This window comes from Scatophagus argus, chromosome 5, assembly GCF_020382885.2.
Source record: "Scatophagus argus isolate fScaArg1 chromosome 5, fScaArg1.pri, whole genome shotgun sequence".
Lineage (NCBI taxonomy): Eukaryota > Metazoa > Chordata > Actinopteri > Scatophagidae > Scatophagus > Scatophagus argus.
This window is the reverse complement of record NC_058497.1, coordinates 9,616,582-9,638,806: the sequence shown is the minus strand read 5'-3', so window position 1 is coordinate 9,638,806 and position 22,225 is coordinate 9,616,582. Positions and strand designations below refer to the sequence as shown.

The 22,225-nt window shown below is 39.4% G+C and overlaps 1 protein-coding gene across 1 annotated transcript in view; it reads right to left on the bottom strand.

Moving 5' to 3' along the window:
• Nucleotides 1-22,225, bottom strand: part of kcnab1a (potassium voltage-gated channel subfamily A regulatory beta subunit 1a) — a 66,430-nt gene that overhangs the window by 23,761 nt on the left and 20,444 nt on the right. Inside the window, exon 2 of the mRNA XM_046388603.1 lies at nucleotides 8,431-8,474. Within this exon, the coding sequence (XP_046244559.1) occupies nucleotides 8,431-8,474 (44 nt within the window). The remainder of the gene's footprint in view (nucleotides 1-8,430; nucleotides 8,475-22,225) is intronic.

Sequence of the window (22,225 nt, the reverse complement as noted above, 5' to 3'; positions counted from 1 at the left end):
TGGTAACACAACTGTGTGTGTGCGTGCCATCTCAAGGGCGGTGGAATTGTAATCACAGCTAACAATTTCCAGTCGCAGCTCCGAGGCTTGTTCTGAGCTGGAGGCTTAGCATGAGACGAACACCCTGCAGAGCTCTAATGTCGAGGCCACTGCTATTATTGATTCAACTGACTTCTCCGTGTGATAGAAATTAAGGCTCATAAACAGCTCTTTCTTTACAAGCAGATGCAGGTGGAAAGAGCTGGTAGTGGCACTTGATGTTGCAATACAACAAGAGTAAATGTGAAAGATAACCTTGCAGTGCTTTTTCCTTAAGCTGAAAGCTGTTAAAGTCAACAGGTGAATAATTGGAGAGTCTATAACATTTGCGCAAATCGTACAAACAAAGGTCGCTGTTTCAAATTTAAACCCACTTCACTGCCCTTCATCTTTTCTTCTCAGCCACATTTTCTACTTTAATGTGCATGGACTGTTTCTGTCTTTCCACATGTAAAGTACTTCATCTGACCGGTGAAAACCAACGTGGGATCAACTATACAAGACTGCAAAATAGGACAGAAGGAGTGAGAGAAAGAAAATGAATAAGGACAGAGAAAATAATGAGACTGAGTAGTAACTTTGATAGGAGGTTTTATTTATTAATTTTTTGAGCTATTTGACAGTCCTTTGAACCTGATGCTTCAGTCTTGAATCCAATCCCGTCCTTGGCAGCAGCAGATGGCTCACACTGTGATGACACATTTCTCTCTGCTGTCTCAGTTGACTGACCTCCTCACTCTCTATTTCAGAATTTTTCAGCTTGTCAGCCTAGAGATAGAAGGGCTGAGTTATAAACATTTGTAGGATTAATAATCCAATAAGAGGGCACGCTACATCTCTGAGCTAGTTAGGCATGAGAAGTATAGATTCATCCAGAGGAGACACCAAAACATCAATACATAATCTGACTTGGATTATGTATCTGCATAAACACCGTCTGCTAACAGTACTACACTAACACAGCTATGCCCCACCACCACCAGGTATACCCCGTTGTCTTTAAAGTATTGACAATTTGTTATGTTGTCCAAAACCCAAAAATCGCCATGAGGTTTTGTAGAAGGGCTCTTTTTTGCTTTGAAAGCATCACAGCAACTGTCTGAAGATCCTCACAGCAGCTTGAAAATTCTGCACATTATATACACACACAAACACAAAGCAAAACTCTCACATTCTTGCTCACACACACACACACACACACACACACACACACACACACACCATCCTTTGTGCCTGTGTTTTCTTTGGTTGCATGGCCTTGTCTACTGTCTCTTCAAAGCTTTATCGATTTCATCTAAACAACTTGAATCACTGTCGACTGCATTCTTCTGTTTTTACTTTTTTCTCGCCTGCCCTTTTGGCTGCTGCATACAGGGGTTAAACAAAACAATATGAACATGTGACAACGCAACACAGCACAAAATACGTTTTTGTTTGTTTGTTTATTTCTGCAATGTTGGCAAAATAGCAGCCTTGCAAATGAGCTCAAAGCTTTTAGTCGTTGTTGCAAGGCTTTTTAAATGGTTTCTTAAAGTGGTTTATACTGTTGTGTCAACTTGCTGTACAATCCTACTCAAAAACTTCAACCACAATCACCACCTGCTGGACACTAAAAAGGACATTCAAGGAGTGCATCACAAGCGGATTGGATATTTACTTGACTAAAGAGTAAAAAGAGTGGAGAACAAAAGAAGACAAAAGCAAAGAGACAGTGACACGTGAGTGATCCCCAGAGTGCTAGGGCTAAGTACCAAACTCTTACAAACTCTGGTGTTTGTACTACTGAGTACGGATTCACATTAAATTAATGGGTGCCATCTGTGTGGTGTGAGGAAAAAAGTTATGGGATCTCAAAGAAATGCTGAGGGTTCAGATGATGCTAATCACAAATTTCTACATCTACTTTTTTTTTGCTTTACCAGTCAATTAAAATGGATTTCCATGCTAACACACACAAACACTGTTTTTCCACTTATCATCGTCGAAAACAGTGTGTGTGTTGACAGCACGGTGAAGCCGCTGCACACCTCCCCTCAGTCAGTTAACTGTTTTCAGGTAAGAGATAGTGAATTATCAGCAAGCAGCAGATTGCCTGTGCTGCCAATGATGACTTCCTCAATTGCTTCACTTGTCAATTAACACCCCCCACCACCCTCTTTCTGCCAGGTGCAAAGAATTTTTTGAATATATTCTGTGTCAATTAAGTAGTGAGAGGTTTTGTAGACAGGAGGGGTTTTATTATAGTAGGTGACAATTTGAGATGCATGTTAATTGAACTGAAATCAGATTGTGTTTGGCTGGAATGTGAAATTAGCTTCTGCATTGTTGGCGGAATGGAAATAACTGGTAGCGAACCGTGTTCATCAGAACTGAGCTTTTACGCTAATAAATAGGAGATTGAATCTGAACAACAATACAGTCAATTTCAGAGTGAACATGTCAGTTCAGCTGCCAGAAAAAACTGGGAGCATTAACTGCTGTATACTACTGTGTCATTACACAATTATAGTAAAATTATATAAGTATACTTGTAAGGTTTATTTTCACAAAAATTTTATTCATAAGTAATAATGAAGTAAGGCTCCTAATGAATTGTTGTTAGAATTGATCGCTAACTATGGAGGTAACTTAACTAGCAGACATACTGAGCTAACAATGATACCAACTGTGGAACTTCTTATCTGCAAAAAGGAGAGCAGCCCAGCAGACTTTGCTAATGCTTGTGTGGATGCAATTCGAACAATCTCACAATCTCTCACTGCCAACAACAATTTTCTAGCAATGCTAGCCCAATGTCCTCCCAGTCAAGCAAGCTCCACTGTGTCTGCGTCGCCTAAGTTGAAATAGTGACACAGAAAATCTGTGCTTCAACACAGAAACAAAAAAACAAGTAACTCATAAACTATCCCAACAAAAGGTAAAAATACCCAAACCTAATCAAAGAAAAAGCAGTGGCACAGTAATATACTACATTTTGCGTATAGTTTAGTTTACACTCCTATTACGTCAAAATATTTTTATGTAATAAATATTCTTAAAGACCCATTGTTTGAGATTTGCTGAATATAGTATTAGGATTCAGCTCCACGGCAAGCTCAGACATTCAACTTTGAGTGGAGGGAGACTGTAAATAAAACAAACTCTGCGTGTGTGTGAAAGCCGTCTTGATCTTGCCTGAGCACAGATCTAACCTCTACCCAACCTCTAACAAATCTAACAAGCTGCTCATACTGGCAGCTGGGCCCTGGGAGAACAATACCCAGAGGGACAGAGAAAGCCAAACACAACAATGATAGCAAGACTGAAAGAAAGAAAGAGGGAATGCATTTCAATTCCTCTTATCACTCAACTCATCAATACTTGTTTATTCTCTTCCTGTCCAGACATTAAAGTTTATGACAGACAGACAGAGGCAGCAGAACAACATAGAGAGGACGAGAGAGTTCATAGAGAAAAAAACAGTGTGGAAGAGATGAAGACTGTCAAGATAAAGGGAAAACTGCCAAAGCAGAATTCACTTCTTAACTCCTCACTTTCCCTCCATTTCATCCCTCCCTTCCCTCAATCCTGTCCTCTGCCCCTGGGATGAAGATGGTGTGTGCGGAATATTAACTGACCTGCCTGTTCAGATTCCTTTCTTGTGTAAGTACACAGAACACCACAGAGTCAGCACTGGCAAGAAATGTTTCGTAAAATTACACAGAATCTTAAATAGTGCCACCAATTCTTCAGCTATACATACACTATATAGACAAAAGTATTGGGATATACCTGTTTATTATTCATTTATTATTCAAGTGTAGCATGGGGCTGTTTTTCATTGGTTGGGCTGGGCCCTTATTTCCAGTAAAGGGAAATCTTAATGCCTCAGCATACCAACACATTTTGGACAATGTTATGCTTCCAAGTTTGTGGCAACAGTTTGAGAGGCCCCCCCTCCACCGCAGCATGATAGTGCTCCAGTGTACAAAGCAAGGTCCGTAAAGACATGGTTGAACGAGCCCAGTGCGGAAGAACTTGACTGGCTGGCACAGAGCCATGACCTCAACTCCACTGAACTGGATTTGGGCAAATCTAATCGTAAACTGGCCAACACCAGTGCCTGACCTCACAAATGCGCTTCTTGAAGAATGGTCAAAAATTCCCATAAACACACTCCTAAACCTTGTGGAAAGCCTTCCCAGAAGAGTTGAAGCTGTTATAGCTGCAAAGGGTGGGCCGACATCATATTAAAGCCTATGGATTAAGAATGGGATGTCACTTAAGTTCATATACGTATAAAGGCAGATGAGCGAATACTTTTTGCAATATAGTGTATGTGTATATGAGTTAATTTGGTGGAGAATGAAACATGTAGAATAAATTTTGCTTAATTAAGAAAAATGGTAACAGACTCAAAACTCAAACTGAATTTAAATCTAAATCAACAGAAAAAAGTTAAAGGTACAGTTGGTAATGTATTTTGAAATTATTTGGTTATATTTGGTGAAGGTCTCTTCAGATCCCAACAGCAACCAGTAAATCAAAAAAAGACAAAAAAAGAAAAAGAATCAAATGTCTGTGCCTATAATAAGCCTATTCAATCATTTCATTTGGCCCAAATCTGCTTCCTAAATGCAGTAGAAATCTTTAATCAGTCTCTTCATAGCTCAAAAAGTTGTTAAACTGACACTTCATGTCAAGGTCAGTCTGCTATTTTACTCGAACACAACTTTGGTGTATTTTGACTAAAACACATTTGCATTCCTGCTATGGTCGCCAGTTTTTAAATTTTAAAAGCTGTTTTGAGTCTCCTATGCAGAGCGCAGCTGTAATCCAGCGAGACAAACTGTTACCACTCGAAATAACCTTTTTAGGAATTTTTCAGCAACAACTGCATGTGTCTGTTTTGATGTAAAAACCAAACTTCAAAACAGCAACGGGCTGTTGGTATTATGAACAGCACGAAATGTCAAGTTTCGGCGAAAAAGAGGTGTTTTGCCAGGTAAATCATTATGTAAATGATGTCAGTGCAGGTGAGACAGTATTTCTCTGGGGGTTTCATCACGCTGTTGCACACTGGCTCTTTAAAACCGCAACAGTGACATCTCCTCCTGGCTGTGCTTCACACGATGAGAGACAAACGGAAACAAATGAGTGAATCACAATTTAACATGACCGAATGTGTGTTTTATTAATCTTTCTGTCTAACGGGCTGTCGGTCAAGAATATGGTGTTGTCTGTGTGCTTGTTATGCTGAATTTCATTGTAACCTTACACACACACACACACACACACACACACACTGCATTCTCATTGTTCTTGGCAATATTCCTTCAAGTGAAACCGTGAAACACCATTTAGCATCCTGCTCTTTGCCCTCTCTCTTCTTCCTCTCCCCTGCCAGCATCATGTCGGCCCTGGGCACAGCATGTGGCAGGCAGCTGGCATTATGCTGACCTTTTCTGCACCGTGCAGCTCAGCCAGTTTGAGCCAGACCTCTGAGTCTACCGTGAACCACCTGGGACCAGCAGTGCACAGAGCCGGCCCGAGAGCCAGACATTCCACCCTGAGAAACAAAAGGTCTACATGGCACCAAAACGCCTCTTTGGACTAGAAATTCCTTCTGGGTAAAGTTTATGGTGCTGCACAAATGTATTTAGTTGTCTTAGTGACTTTTAGATTATAAAAATGTAATGCAATTAAAAAAATGAAAAAGGAAAAAGAGTCATTTTATGGTCACATCTGCGGTAAATTGTGAAGCTTTTTTCTCAGACTGCATTTATATGCAAGAATGAAATGAGCAGAATTAAGCTATTTGTAAGTGTAGTTTGCAGTCATTTTAAGCACTTAACAAGAGAAGATTTGTTTTTTAGTCAGTACATCATCCCTTTAGGAAAAATAAAAACATTCTGCTTTACATACTAATCTGTGTTTGATTAAAAAAAAAGGTAACTAACTTCTTCTACCTCATTGGAAAATCAAGAATCTGCTAATACATGTATAGTTTTTGTTTACATTATTACAAGGTGTCTTGTTCCAAATGTAACAACTGAGTTTTGCTGAAAAAAAGATCAGCTGGAGCTGCTGAAAACTACAACTGAGAAAACAGAATTGCAGGTCAAGTTGAAATCAATGAAAGATGTCTTATATGATTATATGATCTCATGTGAGATCAACAAGGCCTCCTTCTTGGTAAATAAGATGACGTTTATTTGGACTTGACTTGGATGTTTGCAGCAGTTATGGGGAGATGCACAAGTGTCACTGAAGAGACCAAGAGTCAAAGTTGGGACTGTTCACAAAAAAGCTAATGAAGGACTACAGAGGATGTCAAAACTAAAGCCAAAGTACCTAAAACATGATCATCTTCTTGTACATGAAAGGTCCTCTTGTCCTACCAGTCTGTGCCTTAAAACTGTGACTGAAACATCATCTGTCTGTGGCAAGACCAGATAAGCCAAGACGAGACGAGACGAAACAAGACGAGACAAGGCGAGCTGAGACGAGACAATGTAATATCTCAAGGGGACATTTGGCTATAGGCAATAGTTCTACACACAACTGTAGTCAGTTGTAGAAAATGTCCTGGTGAAGGTCAGCCTTTCTAAGCTGGCTAAAGCCCATGTCCCATGAGAACTAGAAGTTCTGATCCGATTTACAGGATGGTGGCTGCTCTGCGCCTTGGAGGGCTTCCTCTGAGCAGGGTGAGGATGGTGCTCTATTTAATCCAGAGGCTCCTGCAATACCCCTTGACATGATGCAATTTTGATTTTCAAACTTGGGTTTATGTAAAGTGAAATGTCTGTGGAAACGTGTGTACAAGTTAAGAATGAAGAAACAAAATCTGTGTTGCATGCAATAAGACTAAAAACCAGACCTACTTCAGTTACCTGGTTTGAGCCAAACACAGAATCTTGTCAGCATTTACTCTAATTTCCTTTTTTAACACATAAGGATAATTCTAGAGATGTGGAGTGGACTCAAGGGAAAATATATGACTTCTTTAAAAATTATATTTGAGTACAGCTACTATAATTGAAGGAGCATGTGAAGTTTCAGTGGGTTTTCCACAAGAAATTGGACAGGAAAAACTAATAAATATTTCAGTTTCTGTGAAACTGGGATGTAGATGATTTATTTTTCTCTTAAACTTCAAAAAGTGGACTCTGATGTAATGTACAAATTAACCACATATCTCACACTGTGTTTAAGTATTCTGGTCAACAGTCAGGCTGGGAACCTAAAGTCCTGCTGCATCAATACATCTGAGAATAACTTAATTTTGCAAGGCATTTATTTTTCTTTACCAAAACATAAATATTGTAGAATACCAAAAGGAATAAAATATATTAAGATTTGAAAACTAAAATTTACTTACTTTATTACCTCATACCAGAATTAGTTACTGCATTAATATAATACTAAATGAAGCAGTAAATCCTCACTGTTTGGTAAAGTTGAATCCTTGTTGGCTCTAATTCACTTGCTTTTGTTTTATTTTCCTGCACAAAACAAAGCTTAGGTCTAAGAACAGGCACGCTGAATTAGCTGAGACTATAAATGCTGTAATTCATGCTTTATACATAAGTTTGCTCTGACTGTCTGACGAACCAACCAAAACAATTTCCAGTTGAAAACTTAAGATGTCTGATTAGCTCAGTTTCATACCCACCATTACAGCAACCAGGCGCTGAGTTCTGTGTGTCCTACACTGGACTTGTTGTGATAGGAAGTGGGAACACTGGGCTTATGTTTTTTTATGTACGAGAACAAGAGAGCAGGAACAACAACACACACGCACACACACACATAGTCCTGTGTTGTTGTTTGAGAGCTCTCCAAGGCGACAGAAATAGGTATCTGTATGCTGGGCATTTGTGTGTGTGTGCATGTGTGTGTGTGCGCACGTGCGTGTGTGCTCTGTCGTCTTCCCACTCTCATGCTAAATATTGAAGCTGAGTTGGGCCCACATTGACATGGCAACACACACACACACCATCACAAACACCTTTCCTATAAGAAAACCGCTGGGTAAGACTACAGTCAGTAATTTAAAAGACAGTGTGTGTGTGTATGTGTGTGTGTGTGTGTGTGTGTGTGTGTGTGTGTGTGTGTGTGTGTGTGAGACCATTCGAACCAGGATGCAGGGGAATTATATAACCACAGTGCTTAAATTTCAAAGTTCAATTTCTGAATTTCATGTTGTTTATTTTACTTTTGCCAAATCTTACCAAGTGACCCAATTAATTTCTAAATGACACAACAGAAACAGATTTGTTTTAAAGACTGTCTCTGTTTTTGTTGTCATATTAGCTGTTTAGCTCCTGTTGTTTGTGTTTTTGTTCCCACAGTAAAGCTGGGTAGAGAAAGGCATTGTGGACAGTGAAGCAGAGAGCAGAGTCTACTCACCCAGTCCTAAGCAAGATACTCTGAGTCCTGACTTGCCAAGGTTCCTGCAAAAGAAGAAAAAAGGAATCAGATCTTTTGTACATACACACAGCAAAATCACATGTTTTTAACTAAATAAAGAAAGTAAATCATATAATCCCAACAGAAAAAATCCCGATTGACGTTTCTGCAAAGCTCTGAATTTTACAAACTCTATCTTAATCTGTGATCAGTGAAAAACTGTGTATGCAACGTGATGTGAAGGAGACTGAGAGTCAAGTGAATAACAAGCAGGTTTTTTATTTTCGGCTTGGGTGTGGCTTTGCTTCAGATAATCACATGACAGCTTGACAGCACTTTGGATTTCTCCATGACAGGAAATTGAATTTCACTCTCACACCCCTCCAGGTAAATGCTCTGACACTGCCAACCTCCCACCATGTCTGTATGGGAGTGCATATGTGTTTAATGTTACTGTCCAATTTACCAACTCAGTGAGGAGGAAAACATCCAATAAAGAAAAAACAACCACATACAGATCAGACAAAATGGCAAACACTGACGGAAATGGTGCATGCAGCAGCGAAAAATATTAATGAGAAAGCTAATCATAATTTGTGGATGGAGAGGAAATGTGTTTGTAAAAGTGTGACAGTGTGTTACTATAGCTACCAAATACATCTTATTAGCTTGCTGACTGTCTCATTTGCTGTGTCATTGGGCAAAATATTGAAATTCGTTTCTCCTTTTGTTTAGAGCCATTCACATCATTCACTGAGTAAATAAATCAGACAGCTGACTGCGGCCCTGTGTCCTGGTGGTTTGTGGCTCCAGTCAGAACCGTAACTGTAAAACACTTCGAGTACTGTGGGCAGATTGACAGATCACTGCCATGTCCAATCAAGCCCGAGGAGCTGTCCTGTCATGTCAGCTTCCTGTGAGGGTGTGCCATTGACTGACAACTAAGCCAATGCTACAGGACAGACACAGACACAGACACAGACACACACACACACACTTTTTAACAGATTTCGAAGTTTTAAGCAGCTGCAAAGCTGAAACTACAGCTCCAATTCATCAGCTGGTAGGCAGCACATGTGGCACAGCTTACCTGGGGAGTTTAGAATATGTTACGTCTGCACTTTTGGGCTTTGGACCTAGAAGCCTTATTTAGAGAGGATATTTGAGGAATAATCTCAAAATAAGATCCATGTCATCATTTTGCTTTATTTTCATTTTTGAATCAGACAAGTGGTGAGCACGAAAAATAAAGAAGTGATTACAGATGTCACAGTTAAGGGTTGCACTGCACTTAAAACAAGTAAAGCAGGATGCACACAATGTGAGAAATGAGCATTTTATCACAACATTAAAAATGCTGAAAACTAAGGAAAACTTGTCTCTCTGGTTTTGTGAGGTGCAGTACATGTTCTCTTGCCAAAAACATAACATCTGTCTTAAAAACACATGCATGGCCTCATTAAAAGCATCAGATGCCTTGCACACACAGTCAGTAGTCAGTCAGTTGTACACTCAGGCTTGTGTACTGACTGAAGAGTACATTATTCACAGCTGTCAACAATCCTTCATTTTTGCCCACCTTGTCAAAACCACTTAAGTTATTCATTGCTGACATGTCACCCCTGTATCCTTCAACATCAGAATAGTTAATTGGGCATAAAAATCAAGCCACCCTCAGAAAATCAATTGTGGGTGATGCATTAGGTTCTCTGTAACCTATAAAATATCCATAAAGGACAATGAACATTTTGGCCAAGGTGCTCTTGAAGAACAAGTGGAGATACTTTTGACAACAACAGAAAGAGCCACAAGAGATCAGTGTGTGTGAATAACATTGCTCTACATACATGCGTCACATTGATTATTACAGTAGTTATTTCTCTGTGGAATTTGCATGTTCTTCCCATGTCAGGATGCCCTGATATCCTTCCACAGTAGGTCCTACATGAGTGGAAGACAATTAACTGTTCACTGAAACGAATGCAGCTGATACTGTGCTCAGCTAAAAACTTGCCAGACTCTAGCCCACCAGGTGACCTGAACACGATTTTTTTTAAATGGGAAGTTTGAAAAAGTATGAATGAAAAGTTTCATAAGGTTGCTTTTCATTTTAAAAAGTTTGTTTTTTAAAAAAAAAAATAAAAAGGTTTAAAGTAAAGACCTGACTAGAGTCAGGACAATCTTTTGAATTTAGATCATGGAGCCTAGAGGTGCTGAGTCAGACACAGAATGCCCCGCCAGCAATTAATGAAGATGTCTCTGTTCCCCCAGCCACAACCATGACTGATGGTGATCCAGGTGACCGCTAGTTCAGGTCTAAGAAGAACAGCTTAGCTGACAAAGCCTAAAACTGCACACTGGGATGAGTTGTCCGACAACCAACAATTCATTTAGACAAAGTGCTTGATGGAGGGGTATGTTTATGAAGGAGAAGTTTTCACTCCTAAAATCATGGCACATTACCTAAGCAGTATGGCATATGGACAAACTGACAAACTGTCTTCCACATCAGTGAATGAATGATGAAAAAAGGAAAGTAGCTACTGGACAATTATCTCTGCTCGCTGTTAGACCATTTTCTTTCCTCCCATTTTGACTCAAGTTACAAAGGAACAAATAACCTTTCACCAATCAGCTTGGCTAGCCCTGACAGTGTTGCGCCTACACCACTCATCCCCTCATTCAGCTTTAACGGGGGTAGATTGTAAGGGGGATGAAAAACAGCAGTGAGGAGGATAATAAGAAGAGATGGAGAGAATGATGCAGAGAAGAAGATAATAAGATTCTCCCACTTGGTAGATGGCAGGAGAGAGAAAGGGAAGATCCCTCATTTAAAAGCCCTTTCAAACGGCTCTTCATAGATATGCAAACACTTATAGCCACGCATATATAACCAAACCCCCACCACTAAACACGCACACACAAACCAGTGCGCGCTAATACAGCCGTCCTCGCCCATCAAATATTTATTGAAATATGAACCCCCTGTAGCTGCTTTTCCAAACAGATCTACCATAACAAGCTTCCCCCATCAATGAGGCTATTCATCTCCACTTAAACATGTCTTCATTGGCCCGATGATGGACAGTAATGACTTTCTCTAATACCCCCAGTACTAAGGCAATATTATCCTCTCTCCCCTCATCTGCCAAAACACTGCCTCTCTCCCTTTCTTTCTCTCTCCTGCATGTCAACAGTAATCGCCACAGATCTGGAGGAGCTAATGGGTGAATCAGTATTCAGGAGGCCAAAAAATAGGTTGTGCTTCGAGCCTTTGTTTTAAATGAGATCAGTTTTGACTAGACAGTTGGATGAAATCCACCAAAAATTCCCCAAAGGGCTGAGGTGAAAAATGATTTCCTTTCCTCATTGTGAGATTAATGACCAACATGCTCATTGATTGAGGCATTACACAAGACTGCAAGTGGGCAACTTAAGTCTATCACTCGCACTGAACTAATTCACTTTAATATTCTGTGCACTTCACAAGTGAGATGGTTGGACAAGAGTCGCTGTCCGTATGTGATGATGAAAACACAATGAGAAAGTCACAGTCTCGGCATCTGGGTTACGATTAAAAATTGAATCAGATCTGAAGACCCATTTTTTCATAAAGGCATTTTATCGATGCTTCCTTGATCCTGTTAGTACAGCTGTAGATTGCCTTTAACAACACTTGTACTCTTTTATTTGTAACAGGGAAGTACTCTGCAAGGCTTTAAAAATGTTATGAAATGAATTTTATACTTTACAGTAATGGGCTATCCCTGAAGTGGACACTTCATTTTGATGAAACATTCTGCCCTTGTAAGGACAGTCAATGTTGGCCAACGTATTATTTCTGGGTGCACTTTCCCTTTAATGATTTCGCAGATGCCTTCCAAAGGGATTGGTTTCACTTTTGTGCCCAATTTGAAAATGAACATCGAATTGCTGTTTACGATACAGAAAAACAGTTATGAGCCACAAGAGACCCTCTGACACACTTCTCCATTGAGTGTAAATCAGTCTGTGTGAGTGTATGTGTGTGTTGGAGAGACTGAATGAGATGAGGAGAAGGAGGACAAAGGGGGGGGGGGGGGGGCAGGGGTGCATGCCTAAGGCCAGCTCAGCTCCAGATAAAGGAGCTAACAATGATCATCACCCTAAATTGTGGCAACACACAGTGCTGATAGTACTTCATACTACTTACAACTGTCTATCTGTCTGTGTCTGCCTCTACAAGTGTTTCTCTGTAGCCATCTCCACCTCCATCTCTATGGAATTATATTCGTGCCACATTTCTCAGTGCGCAAAGGGAAATTTTGAGAGCACAAAAACACATTTTGCAAGCACACAACTTGTATTTTGAGAAAAAAAAATTAAATTGTGCGCACCAAACTTGTGGCTGAACAGACAAAAATCGATTCTGTGCTCAAAAAAATATCTTCCTCCGCGCTCAGGCTCACAATGCGACTTTCCCTCAGTCTGCCCCAGACACACGCGCTGGACTTCATTTGCACGCTTGCTCAAGTTTTGCACGTTATGAATGTGCCACAAAGGGTGGCGAAAACTTTGCAGCATCCGGGCTGGAAGTTTTACCACAGATTTTTACTAGACCGCAAGGTAGATGCTGCAGAAGTAGCTCCTTCAGAGCATAATAATATTTTTGGTTCACGACTGGTGGTACAGTTCGACATGTGATCGTGCTACACCAACAGAGTACTCGTTTTATGTCAAGACAATGGCAACATGGCTGCCTCCATGGTTTTACTGAACATTACCGATAAAGCGAAAAACACCCTAAAGTCCTCTGAAGTGGGCCAAATGGATTCTAAACGGTGCTGTATACATAGCCGTGTCCTTTTTGCTGTTAGCTTAACAAGACTCGTTATTTTTAATAAACTAAAGATTGTGTAGACTGCGGAGCGGAAATCAATTTTCAAGGAAGACTTTTCATGGTTCACCTTGCGGTCTAGTAAAACCCTATGGTAAAACTTCCCATGAGATGTGGCACGAATATAATTCCATACATCTCCACATTGACATTTTTTTTTATTGCCCTTTAGTTCCTATTACTTTCTCTCCTACTTGCTGTCTATCATCATCATAAAAGTCTACACTACACACTTTACTGCTAAAGCTCAGCTCTCTCTCATACACATGTAATTTTCCCTGCACTTTATGACAATCACCCTTGGGACTTAGTGAGATGCGAATGCTGTAAATTAATTTGCTTTTTCTTCATATCTGTCTCACCTCATTACCGTTTTGGTCTTTCTGGCTAATGTAGGTAAGCAAAGTGATTTTATTTATATAGCATATTTCATTGCAGCTAAATTCATTATGCTTTGCATTAAAGTCCAATGGAGTTGCAATGGACAGCAACGCATGAAGTTGTGGGTCGCCGTGTCTGTCCTGTCAGTTCCCTCCCATTTCAGCACAGTTTAATTCAATTTAATGATCAAATATATATCATTGTTTATTGATAAGCATTTTTACCAGCATAGATAACCATCAACTACATTAGCCTTGTTTCCCTCTAAGTGACCAAGCAAATCTGAAACAAAGTTTTGAAATTCAGGCATGTTTGTATCAACGGGTTTGGAGCCAATAAACCACGCAAAGCATATCGCTGCAATAAATAGAGCAGAATAAGTTGAAGTTGCGAATCAGAAACAAAATAAAGGTTGGCCACCTGCCAGTAAACCTAAAAGAAGAAGAAACAAAACTACAGTATCTATCTACTACTATCTACTATCTAGTAACTACGATAACTTATTTCTTATTTCTACTTCCAGTCATGTTTTCTTGTGTTTTGGGAATATCTGGGAAGATGACGACAGCAGCTAAAACAGTTTCTTCTTTTTCTCTCAAAGCGGAAACAGCTGAGCAGTCAAGTGAATTAAATGTTTGCTGCGTCAGAACGTAATCAGAAAAATCTTCGTAACTCTTTTTCCAAAAAGGCAACAACCATCACCATCACCTAGTGAGGAAATTTTGAAAGAATTTTTACATTTCCATCAACATTTACAAATGTGACACTTTCTATGCTATTGACTGCACTTTTGCAAAAGAATTTACTGACGCTGACCTACCTCCCACTTGTATACCATCATCTTGACAACTCACTACAACTATTCTACAGTGCACATCCACCACATATTCAGCTCTGAAGGTCTGTCAAGGCGTCTGACTTCGACAGCAATTTGGCAGATGAACTTTTGTCTCATAGCTGCTGCAGATGAAACATCTTCAAACTCCCACTCCTTGACACGTCTTTGCTGAGTTTACGTCACCAGAGGAAGTCACCGTGCCAAGTCCTGTCAGAGGTCTGCTCATGTGACAGGGACAGAGAGGAGAGGAGAACGGCAGCCAAAAGTCACTCTTCTACAGATTCTACAGCCACAATGTCGACAAAGAATCTAATATACACACCTTCATATTTAGTCATAATTAGAGTTTATGCAATAAAGTTGAAACTACTACTATTGTCTAAACTCTTCTATTGGTAAGAAGGCTGCAATGTTAATAACTTCACTTCAGAGGAAAAGAGAGCCATCTGTAGATAATTATCACATTGTGTGGGCTAATTATCTCTCCACATTTAACTGAGTAATTAAGAGAGGGAGAGAAATAGTTGTGATGATTGATTAATAATAACAATAACAATACAAAAAAAACAGCCAAAACAGATTCGCTGAGATATCAACTATGTCACTTTACTCATCCATATAAATAAAATTCAGATAATTTCAGATGGGGAAACTGAAAATTTCTCCAATGAAATATCACAACTGTGTAAGGTTTAATTCTTGAATTTCCCTTGGGATCAATAAAGCATCTATCGATCTATCAATCTATCTATCTATCTAATGCAAATGTGTTAACCAGATGGAAGACTGTAAAAAAATTAAAGAACTTGCTTTAATTGATTCTGATAAACTGCACCAGAGAACCAGAGATCAGAAAAGGATTTATTTCAGATGTCTTTGAGAATGATGTACCAGTAAAAGTAAATATTTATTCACTATAGTGCTGAAAAAGTGATTGAGTTTTCTTCAGCTGAGTTAAAGGGGGAAAAAAAGTCACACTCAAACTATATGAACACCATAAGATATGGATAAATAGCAGCTAAAAAAATCTGACACTTGAACCTGCAAAACACATAAACAAGGACAACGAGAGAAAGAAAGTGAATAAGAGAGGGCAGAGATAGATCAAGGGTTGAAACTTCTCTTCAGTTGAATGGTTGAATACAGTAGAACTCCACCCTTAACCTTCAGGTTGCATCTCAGCAGGGTGACAACAAACAAATACAACACAAGGTAACCCAGACTCCCCACTGTCACCAACACCACCACCACTCCCATCCATCGTGTTATCTCATGTACCGTAACAAACAGCAAGCTGTAGCCCCAGAGAACATTCAGTCACCTCCTGGCCATTGTTTCAAAGATACTGTATACTATACTTCCAAAGAAAAACAAATCAACAGTAAAATCACAACCATCATTCTTGAAAAATCTCTTTTGAAATGAACTCAATCTATTCGTGTGTGTGTGGCTGTGTGAATGTGCCCATGCAATCATGCATAAACATTTGTGAAGATGGTGGGCGACCATGCTTGGCTTTACTTTAAACTTGCACCTGCTTGCATGATGTGTCTGTGTGTGTCTGTACTGGTGCGCCTGTCTGAGCTAAACTATGAACTGTTGACTGTGAACTAAGGAGCAATCTCAGCAGCAGGGTTATTTCATGCCTGTCAAAGTCTAAGCACTGAATTTGGGGGTGGGGTGGGCAAGCTCTCAGGGCCTATGTACAGGCAAAGTAATGCAGCTGCCTGTGTATGGGAGTAATATAAAAGCTGTCACCTAGCAAGCAAAGCCAGATAACACAACCAGTGGGACGGGTAGGAAATGCACTTTCAGCCAGTCAGTCTTATGACACTTTCCCAGTTGCAGCTGCAATATAGACTGTGACGAGAGCAGTGATTGTGAGTGTGGGGAGATTTGTGGTGGTACTTGTGTGCACGTGTGCTTGTGTGTTTGATTCCGAGCTGGATCATACTAAATATGCATTGCCGTATACTATTTGTACCCTTTTTATATGCAGCCTGTGAATGGCTGAATGCAGCATGAAATATATTAACACGTGTGCTGAGACATGCATGTCTCTTTTAGTCTTTGTCTTGTTTCTCAAGAATAAGAGGGCTCAGCACTTCCTGCTGTCACCGTGAAACAATAAAACCTCCTGACAGAAACACAAGAGAGTATGAAGCTCATGTTAAACTCATTTTGCTCTTGGCTAAGTGCTTTATCAACCCACACATCTATACAGTATCTTTATTGAAATACATAGTGCTTATGTAAACACAGACATACTACCATATCTATGTTACATGTCAATGTGTGGCCTTGTAGTAGTACTGTTCACTGTAGGTATCAGAGGATTCACTATGCTCATACAGTACCTCTCTGCATATAACCTGGTTAGTGTGTGTGGGTTAGTATTCTCAGTTTTCTACTGTGATGTTTGAACACTTAGCAAACAAAATAATTAATTTTTTTATTTTTTAAAAATATATTTTGGGGGATTTTTTTAAAACAACACAAAAGGATACACATAAGGTCTACAAACAAAGAAGGAAAAAATGCAGTTATTATGTAGCTGTTATGCTGAATATACTAATTCTTCCATCGTTAGCATTAATGAACTACAGGTAAAATGAGGTTCTGATGGCATCTGTGTGACTGAGACTCATGGGAGCTAGAGTAACTGAATCGTAACAAAATCATTGTTTTCATTGTTCTCAGGCAACCTGATTGAATTTTATTGTTCACTGCAGAAGTAGATCATAATTTATCCTAAACCCCCTATGTCTCAGCTTTTAAAAAAGACTGATTAAAGAAATCAAGATAAGCTAGACTGGACATGAGGAATGAATTCAGTTTCTCTGTATGGGGGATGTAATAAATAACCTACAGTGTACCATAATTCAACCCTACAGTGTAAAAACATACCACCGGGACTCATAATGGGTTATTATATAGCTACCTCCATCTTGTCAGCTCTGTGAGAATAGGATTGCTGTCCTGGTGGTCCTCTTGTTATGTAAAATATACACATACCCCTAAATTTTTCTCCTGAGGCAAATTTATATGAAGTTAGATACTCCAAATGAAAATTACCTACAATTAGCAGCATGCTCACAAGCTAAGGATGTATCTGTAAACATGCAATTGTCCCCTTATAGTGCATTTGATGATGATCATGAAAGGCACTGATGAGAGGCAGAGTGACTGTCTCAACAAATTTAAACCATTCAATCAATGCAATCAAGCATGTGGCATCCAGCATTTGAACAGTTACAGAAGGACACAACCAAGCACAGCCCCATAAGTGCCTGCAGTGACTCAGAGTGGCTGTGTGGGCAAAAGATCTCCACATTTTAGGCCTGAATCACTCTGCCAAAGTCTCTGATCTATTTGCTGTCAAGTGCCCTTGCTGTTCAGCAACAGAGACTGACTGGTTTCCAAAGCTAGAATATGTTAAGCCAGCACATCCGAGAAAGGACGAGCAATTTCCACAAACTGAGTAGCACAGCACTACAGAATACTGTTTGGCAGACAGCCAGGTAATTCTGTCACCTTTTGTCGTATTATTTTTGCTCTCCTTCGATGAAAAAAACTTCATCTTAAAACAGCACCTCACCTGCCTCTCACAGAAATCAATTTCCTTTCAATTTTCAGAGGTGCTGATGGGAATCCAAGGTATTTCAGACAAGTTCTACAACAATGTACACTTGAGGGGCATTCTGCAGAAGATGGTGATATTGCTGTGGGGATCTGCAGCAACTTTAAGTGCAAACTAAGGACAGACTGTGGAGGAAATGCTGACAAAGGAGAAATGGTGGAAGAAACCTTTCCTCCCAGTTCTGTTTTAAAAGTACTGAAACTCACACCTGGCTCATTTGGAGCACTTGTCTATGAGCGACTCTCCTTAAAGACTGCTTCCTTTGGGCGTATGTGAACACATATTCATATGTGGTGTAACAGCAAATGAACCAACCTCTAGATTTGTGAATTCAGCATTATTTCAAAAAATAACTGCTGATCATTAAATCTGCTCAGGAATCTATCTTATAAATGATGTGTACATTTATGCAAATCATTTGGTAATCATGGCAGCATATACACACGTCAGTGTGGATATTGTCCCTTATGAATACGGCACAAATTGCAACTGTGTTTGCATCCTGTCGCATGTATTTTGTCAATTCACATCCATTACCATTAAAAAGTGAGTGACTGTTGTGCTGTTTTGAATCTTTATTGTGTAATGAATGATTTTTTTCACTGTCTCGACCTGTTGGTCATTATTCATGACATGGTATTGAGTTAAAGTCTAATACAATCACTGAGTTATAAAGATACTCATCAGCAGCATTAAACTTAGCAGTAAAAGCAGTAAACTTCCGTCAGTCGCTGCTGATCAGACTGCTTTTGTTTCTAACACATTTGAATTAACATCAAAGATATGGAAGTTACAACACAAACAATGCCATGTGACTTGGAATGGAAGGTAACGTCTCACAGTCGACAGCGGCATAAGCCTAAGGAGGCCAAGATGCACCATTTTTCTTCTTGTTAATAATGCAAGTCAACAGCAGCAAGTGGATCAGTGTAAACAGACTCAATATAATACTGTTCCAGATCATTATAATACTGTTTGCCATTCTTTATTTGAGAAGTGGAAAAAAATCAGTGCTTTCTTCATAGTGTGTAAGAAGAGCTAGTTTTGGCTTCATTTCCCCAAACCTCGGCTGTGGACCTAGATAAATTCAGAGCCTGGAGGCAAAACAAAACAAATACCAAGGCTGTATCCTCCATGAGAGGAACACATACACAAGACCATGCATCTGTAATGCAATCCCTTATTAAGTGTTAACTGCATGAAAATTGTAATTGTATTAAAAATGACCCTCTGGCTTTTGTTGTGTTGAATTGGGCTTCCTTTCCAAAAAGTAGGATGAAAGATGGACAGACATCCTGAGCAACTCTGTGACCTTATTTTATTTGTATATAATAGTGAAAATGACAAACTATGTAAAATAAACACAAATAAATAATTCACGAAGGAAATGCTGCTACATGTCTGTGTGCTTCTGCTCTCCATGTGCAGTGCATGAGCCACGACTGAAACACAGACCGATGTAAAAACACTATACTGCCTTAATTAAAAACATGACAGATTTCAGCTAGTCTGACAAAAGAAACTATAACACAATTCCACCCACCTCTAAACCTGAAAGCAGAGTTAATGTGAAGTTCAGTATGCGCATGGCAAGGTGGGCCCTCAAGAACTTTTATATGTTTTCAGCGTGCTTCATAAAGTGTAACGTGCTTCATGCTAAGGTGACTTTCAGTTGACAAATCCTGCATGTCAAAGTTCATCACATTTTCTTTGCATCATCATAGACAAAATGTTCATATCCATATGTTAGCAGATGCATTTTTTTAGTTGTTGCTGCTCCTTTTAGTGTGTACAAAGGATGCGTATCAGTACTCGTACAGATATTTACAGGCATTTAAGGGCACACATGGAGTGAATATAACAGAACAGGGGTTCTCAACCTTTTATAGTAAAAGACCCACTTCTGACTGTTAAAAAATTCCAGGTGCCACCTTCCTAAAAAAAGATGAATAAAGAGAAAAAATAAATTAACATGTGACACAGAGAAGTGTTCAAAGTTGTTTCCAGTTTGTTCCTTGACTTTGTTCTCATGACAATCACAATGTTCTGTGGTCGTTTGGTGAGAAAAAAAACTGCCTTTTAGCAGGCAGAAACCTCGGAGCAGGGCGTTCATCTGCCTTCACCAGCTGGTGTCATGACTGGTGTGGTGATATTCAAATGTGACAATAAAATAAATTGATATTTAGTTTTGTGCCTGTAAAATGCACTACAATTGGATGTATGTGCACTACACATCACCTATTTGTGAGTACTCCAGTGTTATTGATTTCACAACCTTGCATTTTGTTCATATCACAGACTGAATTCAATTTAGCTGTAATATGATTTTGCCATTTAACGTGTATAACTCCAGAAAATCTTTTGCACAGGATAAATCTCTCAGCCTTGATGGAAGACATGCTAATCTGTGCTACTGAGATGAACAGCTGGTCAGACAATCTGCTGGATGACAAAAACATAATGTAGCATTACTTTGCATGTCAGGCCAAATTAGTCTGTGCTTAACTGTTCGGTGTTGGCTGAACACAAGTTCAGAATTTTGTACTTTACAGGCTGTTTAAAAAATTACAGCTACATCTACGTCATGCTGTATTAAAATTAAGGATGCCACTTTCAACATCTATCATTACCATACTAATCCAGTTTTAATAGGGATTAGCATGTCTTTCGGCCTGCAACTAAGTTAGGTTGCTTACTAAAGAACAAACTAGAAGTAAAAAGTATAAAGGGACATACAGAACATGTACTCTACATACAGATACAGATACAGATTCTCACACTCTCACATTCTCTCCACAAGACACACATTCAGATTTTCAAAGACTCTCATAGCAGGGAGTAAAGCCATCACACTGAAACAGACTGAAGCTTCAGCCGCTTACAGTGATGACTTTGCATGTGCATGATTAAAATTTAGGTGGGGAGACAGGGACATATGCCAGGCCAATGGCAGGGAAATAAAACTCAGCAGAACTTTCTGTGTGCTGACTGTTGCCATCTGAGCAACGTCTCTGTTGTTTTAAACAAGAAAACAAGGTCAATTTGTTTCCCTGCGTTGGGATTCACAGTCGAGCTGCAGGGAGCTGGCCAGGAATAGGAGGAGGTGGACAAACTGAGACAGCAGCCAGCTCACAGATACCATATTTAACTAGTGTGGACACTTGAGGATCACAAGGTTCAAATTGCTGAAGCAGCAAGGAAAATGCAGGTGAGGAACCGAAATGAGCATCTCACCTCTGTCAGCAACCACTGACAACATGCCCTTGAGCAATCAGAAAAAAAACTACTGAACAATGACGAGAGAGCGAGAGAGAGAGAGAGAGAGAGAGAGAGAGAGAGAGAGAGAGAGAGAGAGAGTTGTGATGCTGTTCATGTTTCTGTCCATCTGCAGCATGTCCAGTTAATCCTGATGGGTCATTAAACACACTAATTAGGACTTGAATCAATGAAGGGGATTAACTATATACACATTTACACACAAACAGGCACACAGAGAGGAATGCACACATACATATTCATACGCAGACTTGTTTTTGTCAGTCCAGTTTCTTTCCATGTCGTGGTCTCAAGAAATCATACTGAAGTGGGAACACAACCTAATTATTTGAGAGAAATTACACAGTAACTCTAGGACATGGCTTGCTTGGTCTTACAGGCGTCTTTCACTGCACCATTTCCTTTCGCTAAATGAAAATAACAAATAAATAAATAAATAAAAACATACATTAAGACTGAAATTGCAAAAACAAACATGCACATCCATAATCATCCAATTTGCTTTTCCAAGTACAATTTTAAACCTTTTCTGGGTTATTTTTAGATTTTCTAGTTGATATAGTTAGTAATAATTAACACAGACACAGAAATATTACCTTAATGGGTATTTTGGAAATGGGAAATCTAACCTTTAGAGTTTTTACACTAAACCAAATATATCCACAAATGACAACTGATTGAGAGCTGTAGTGTGATTTCATACTGTACATGGACACAACATGCATAACAACACAGAAGTGCATTAGGAAGTTTGGTGCACATGTCACTTAATAGGGACTCATTT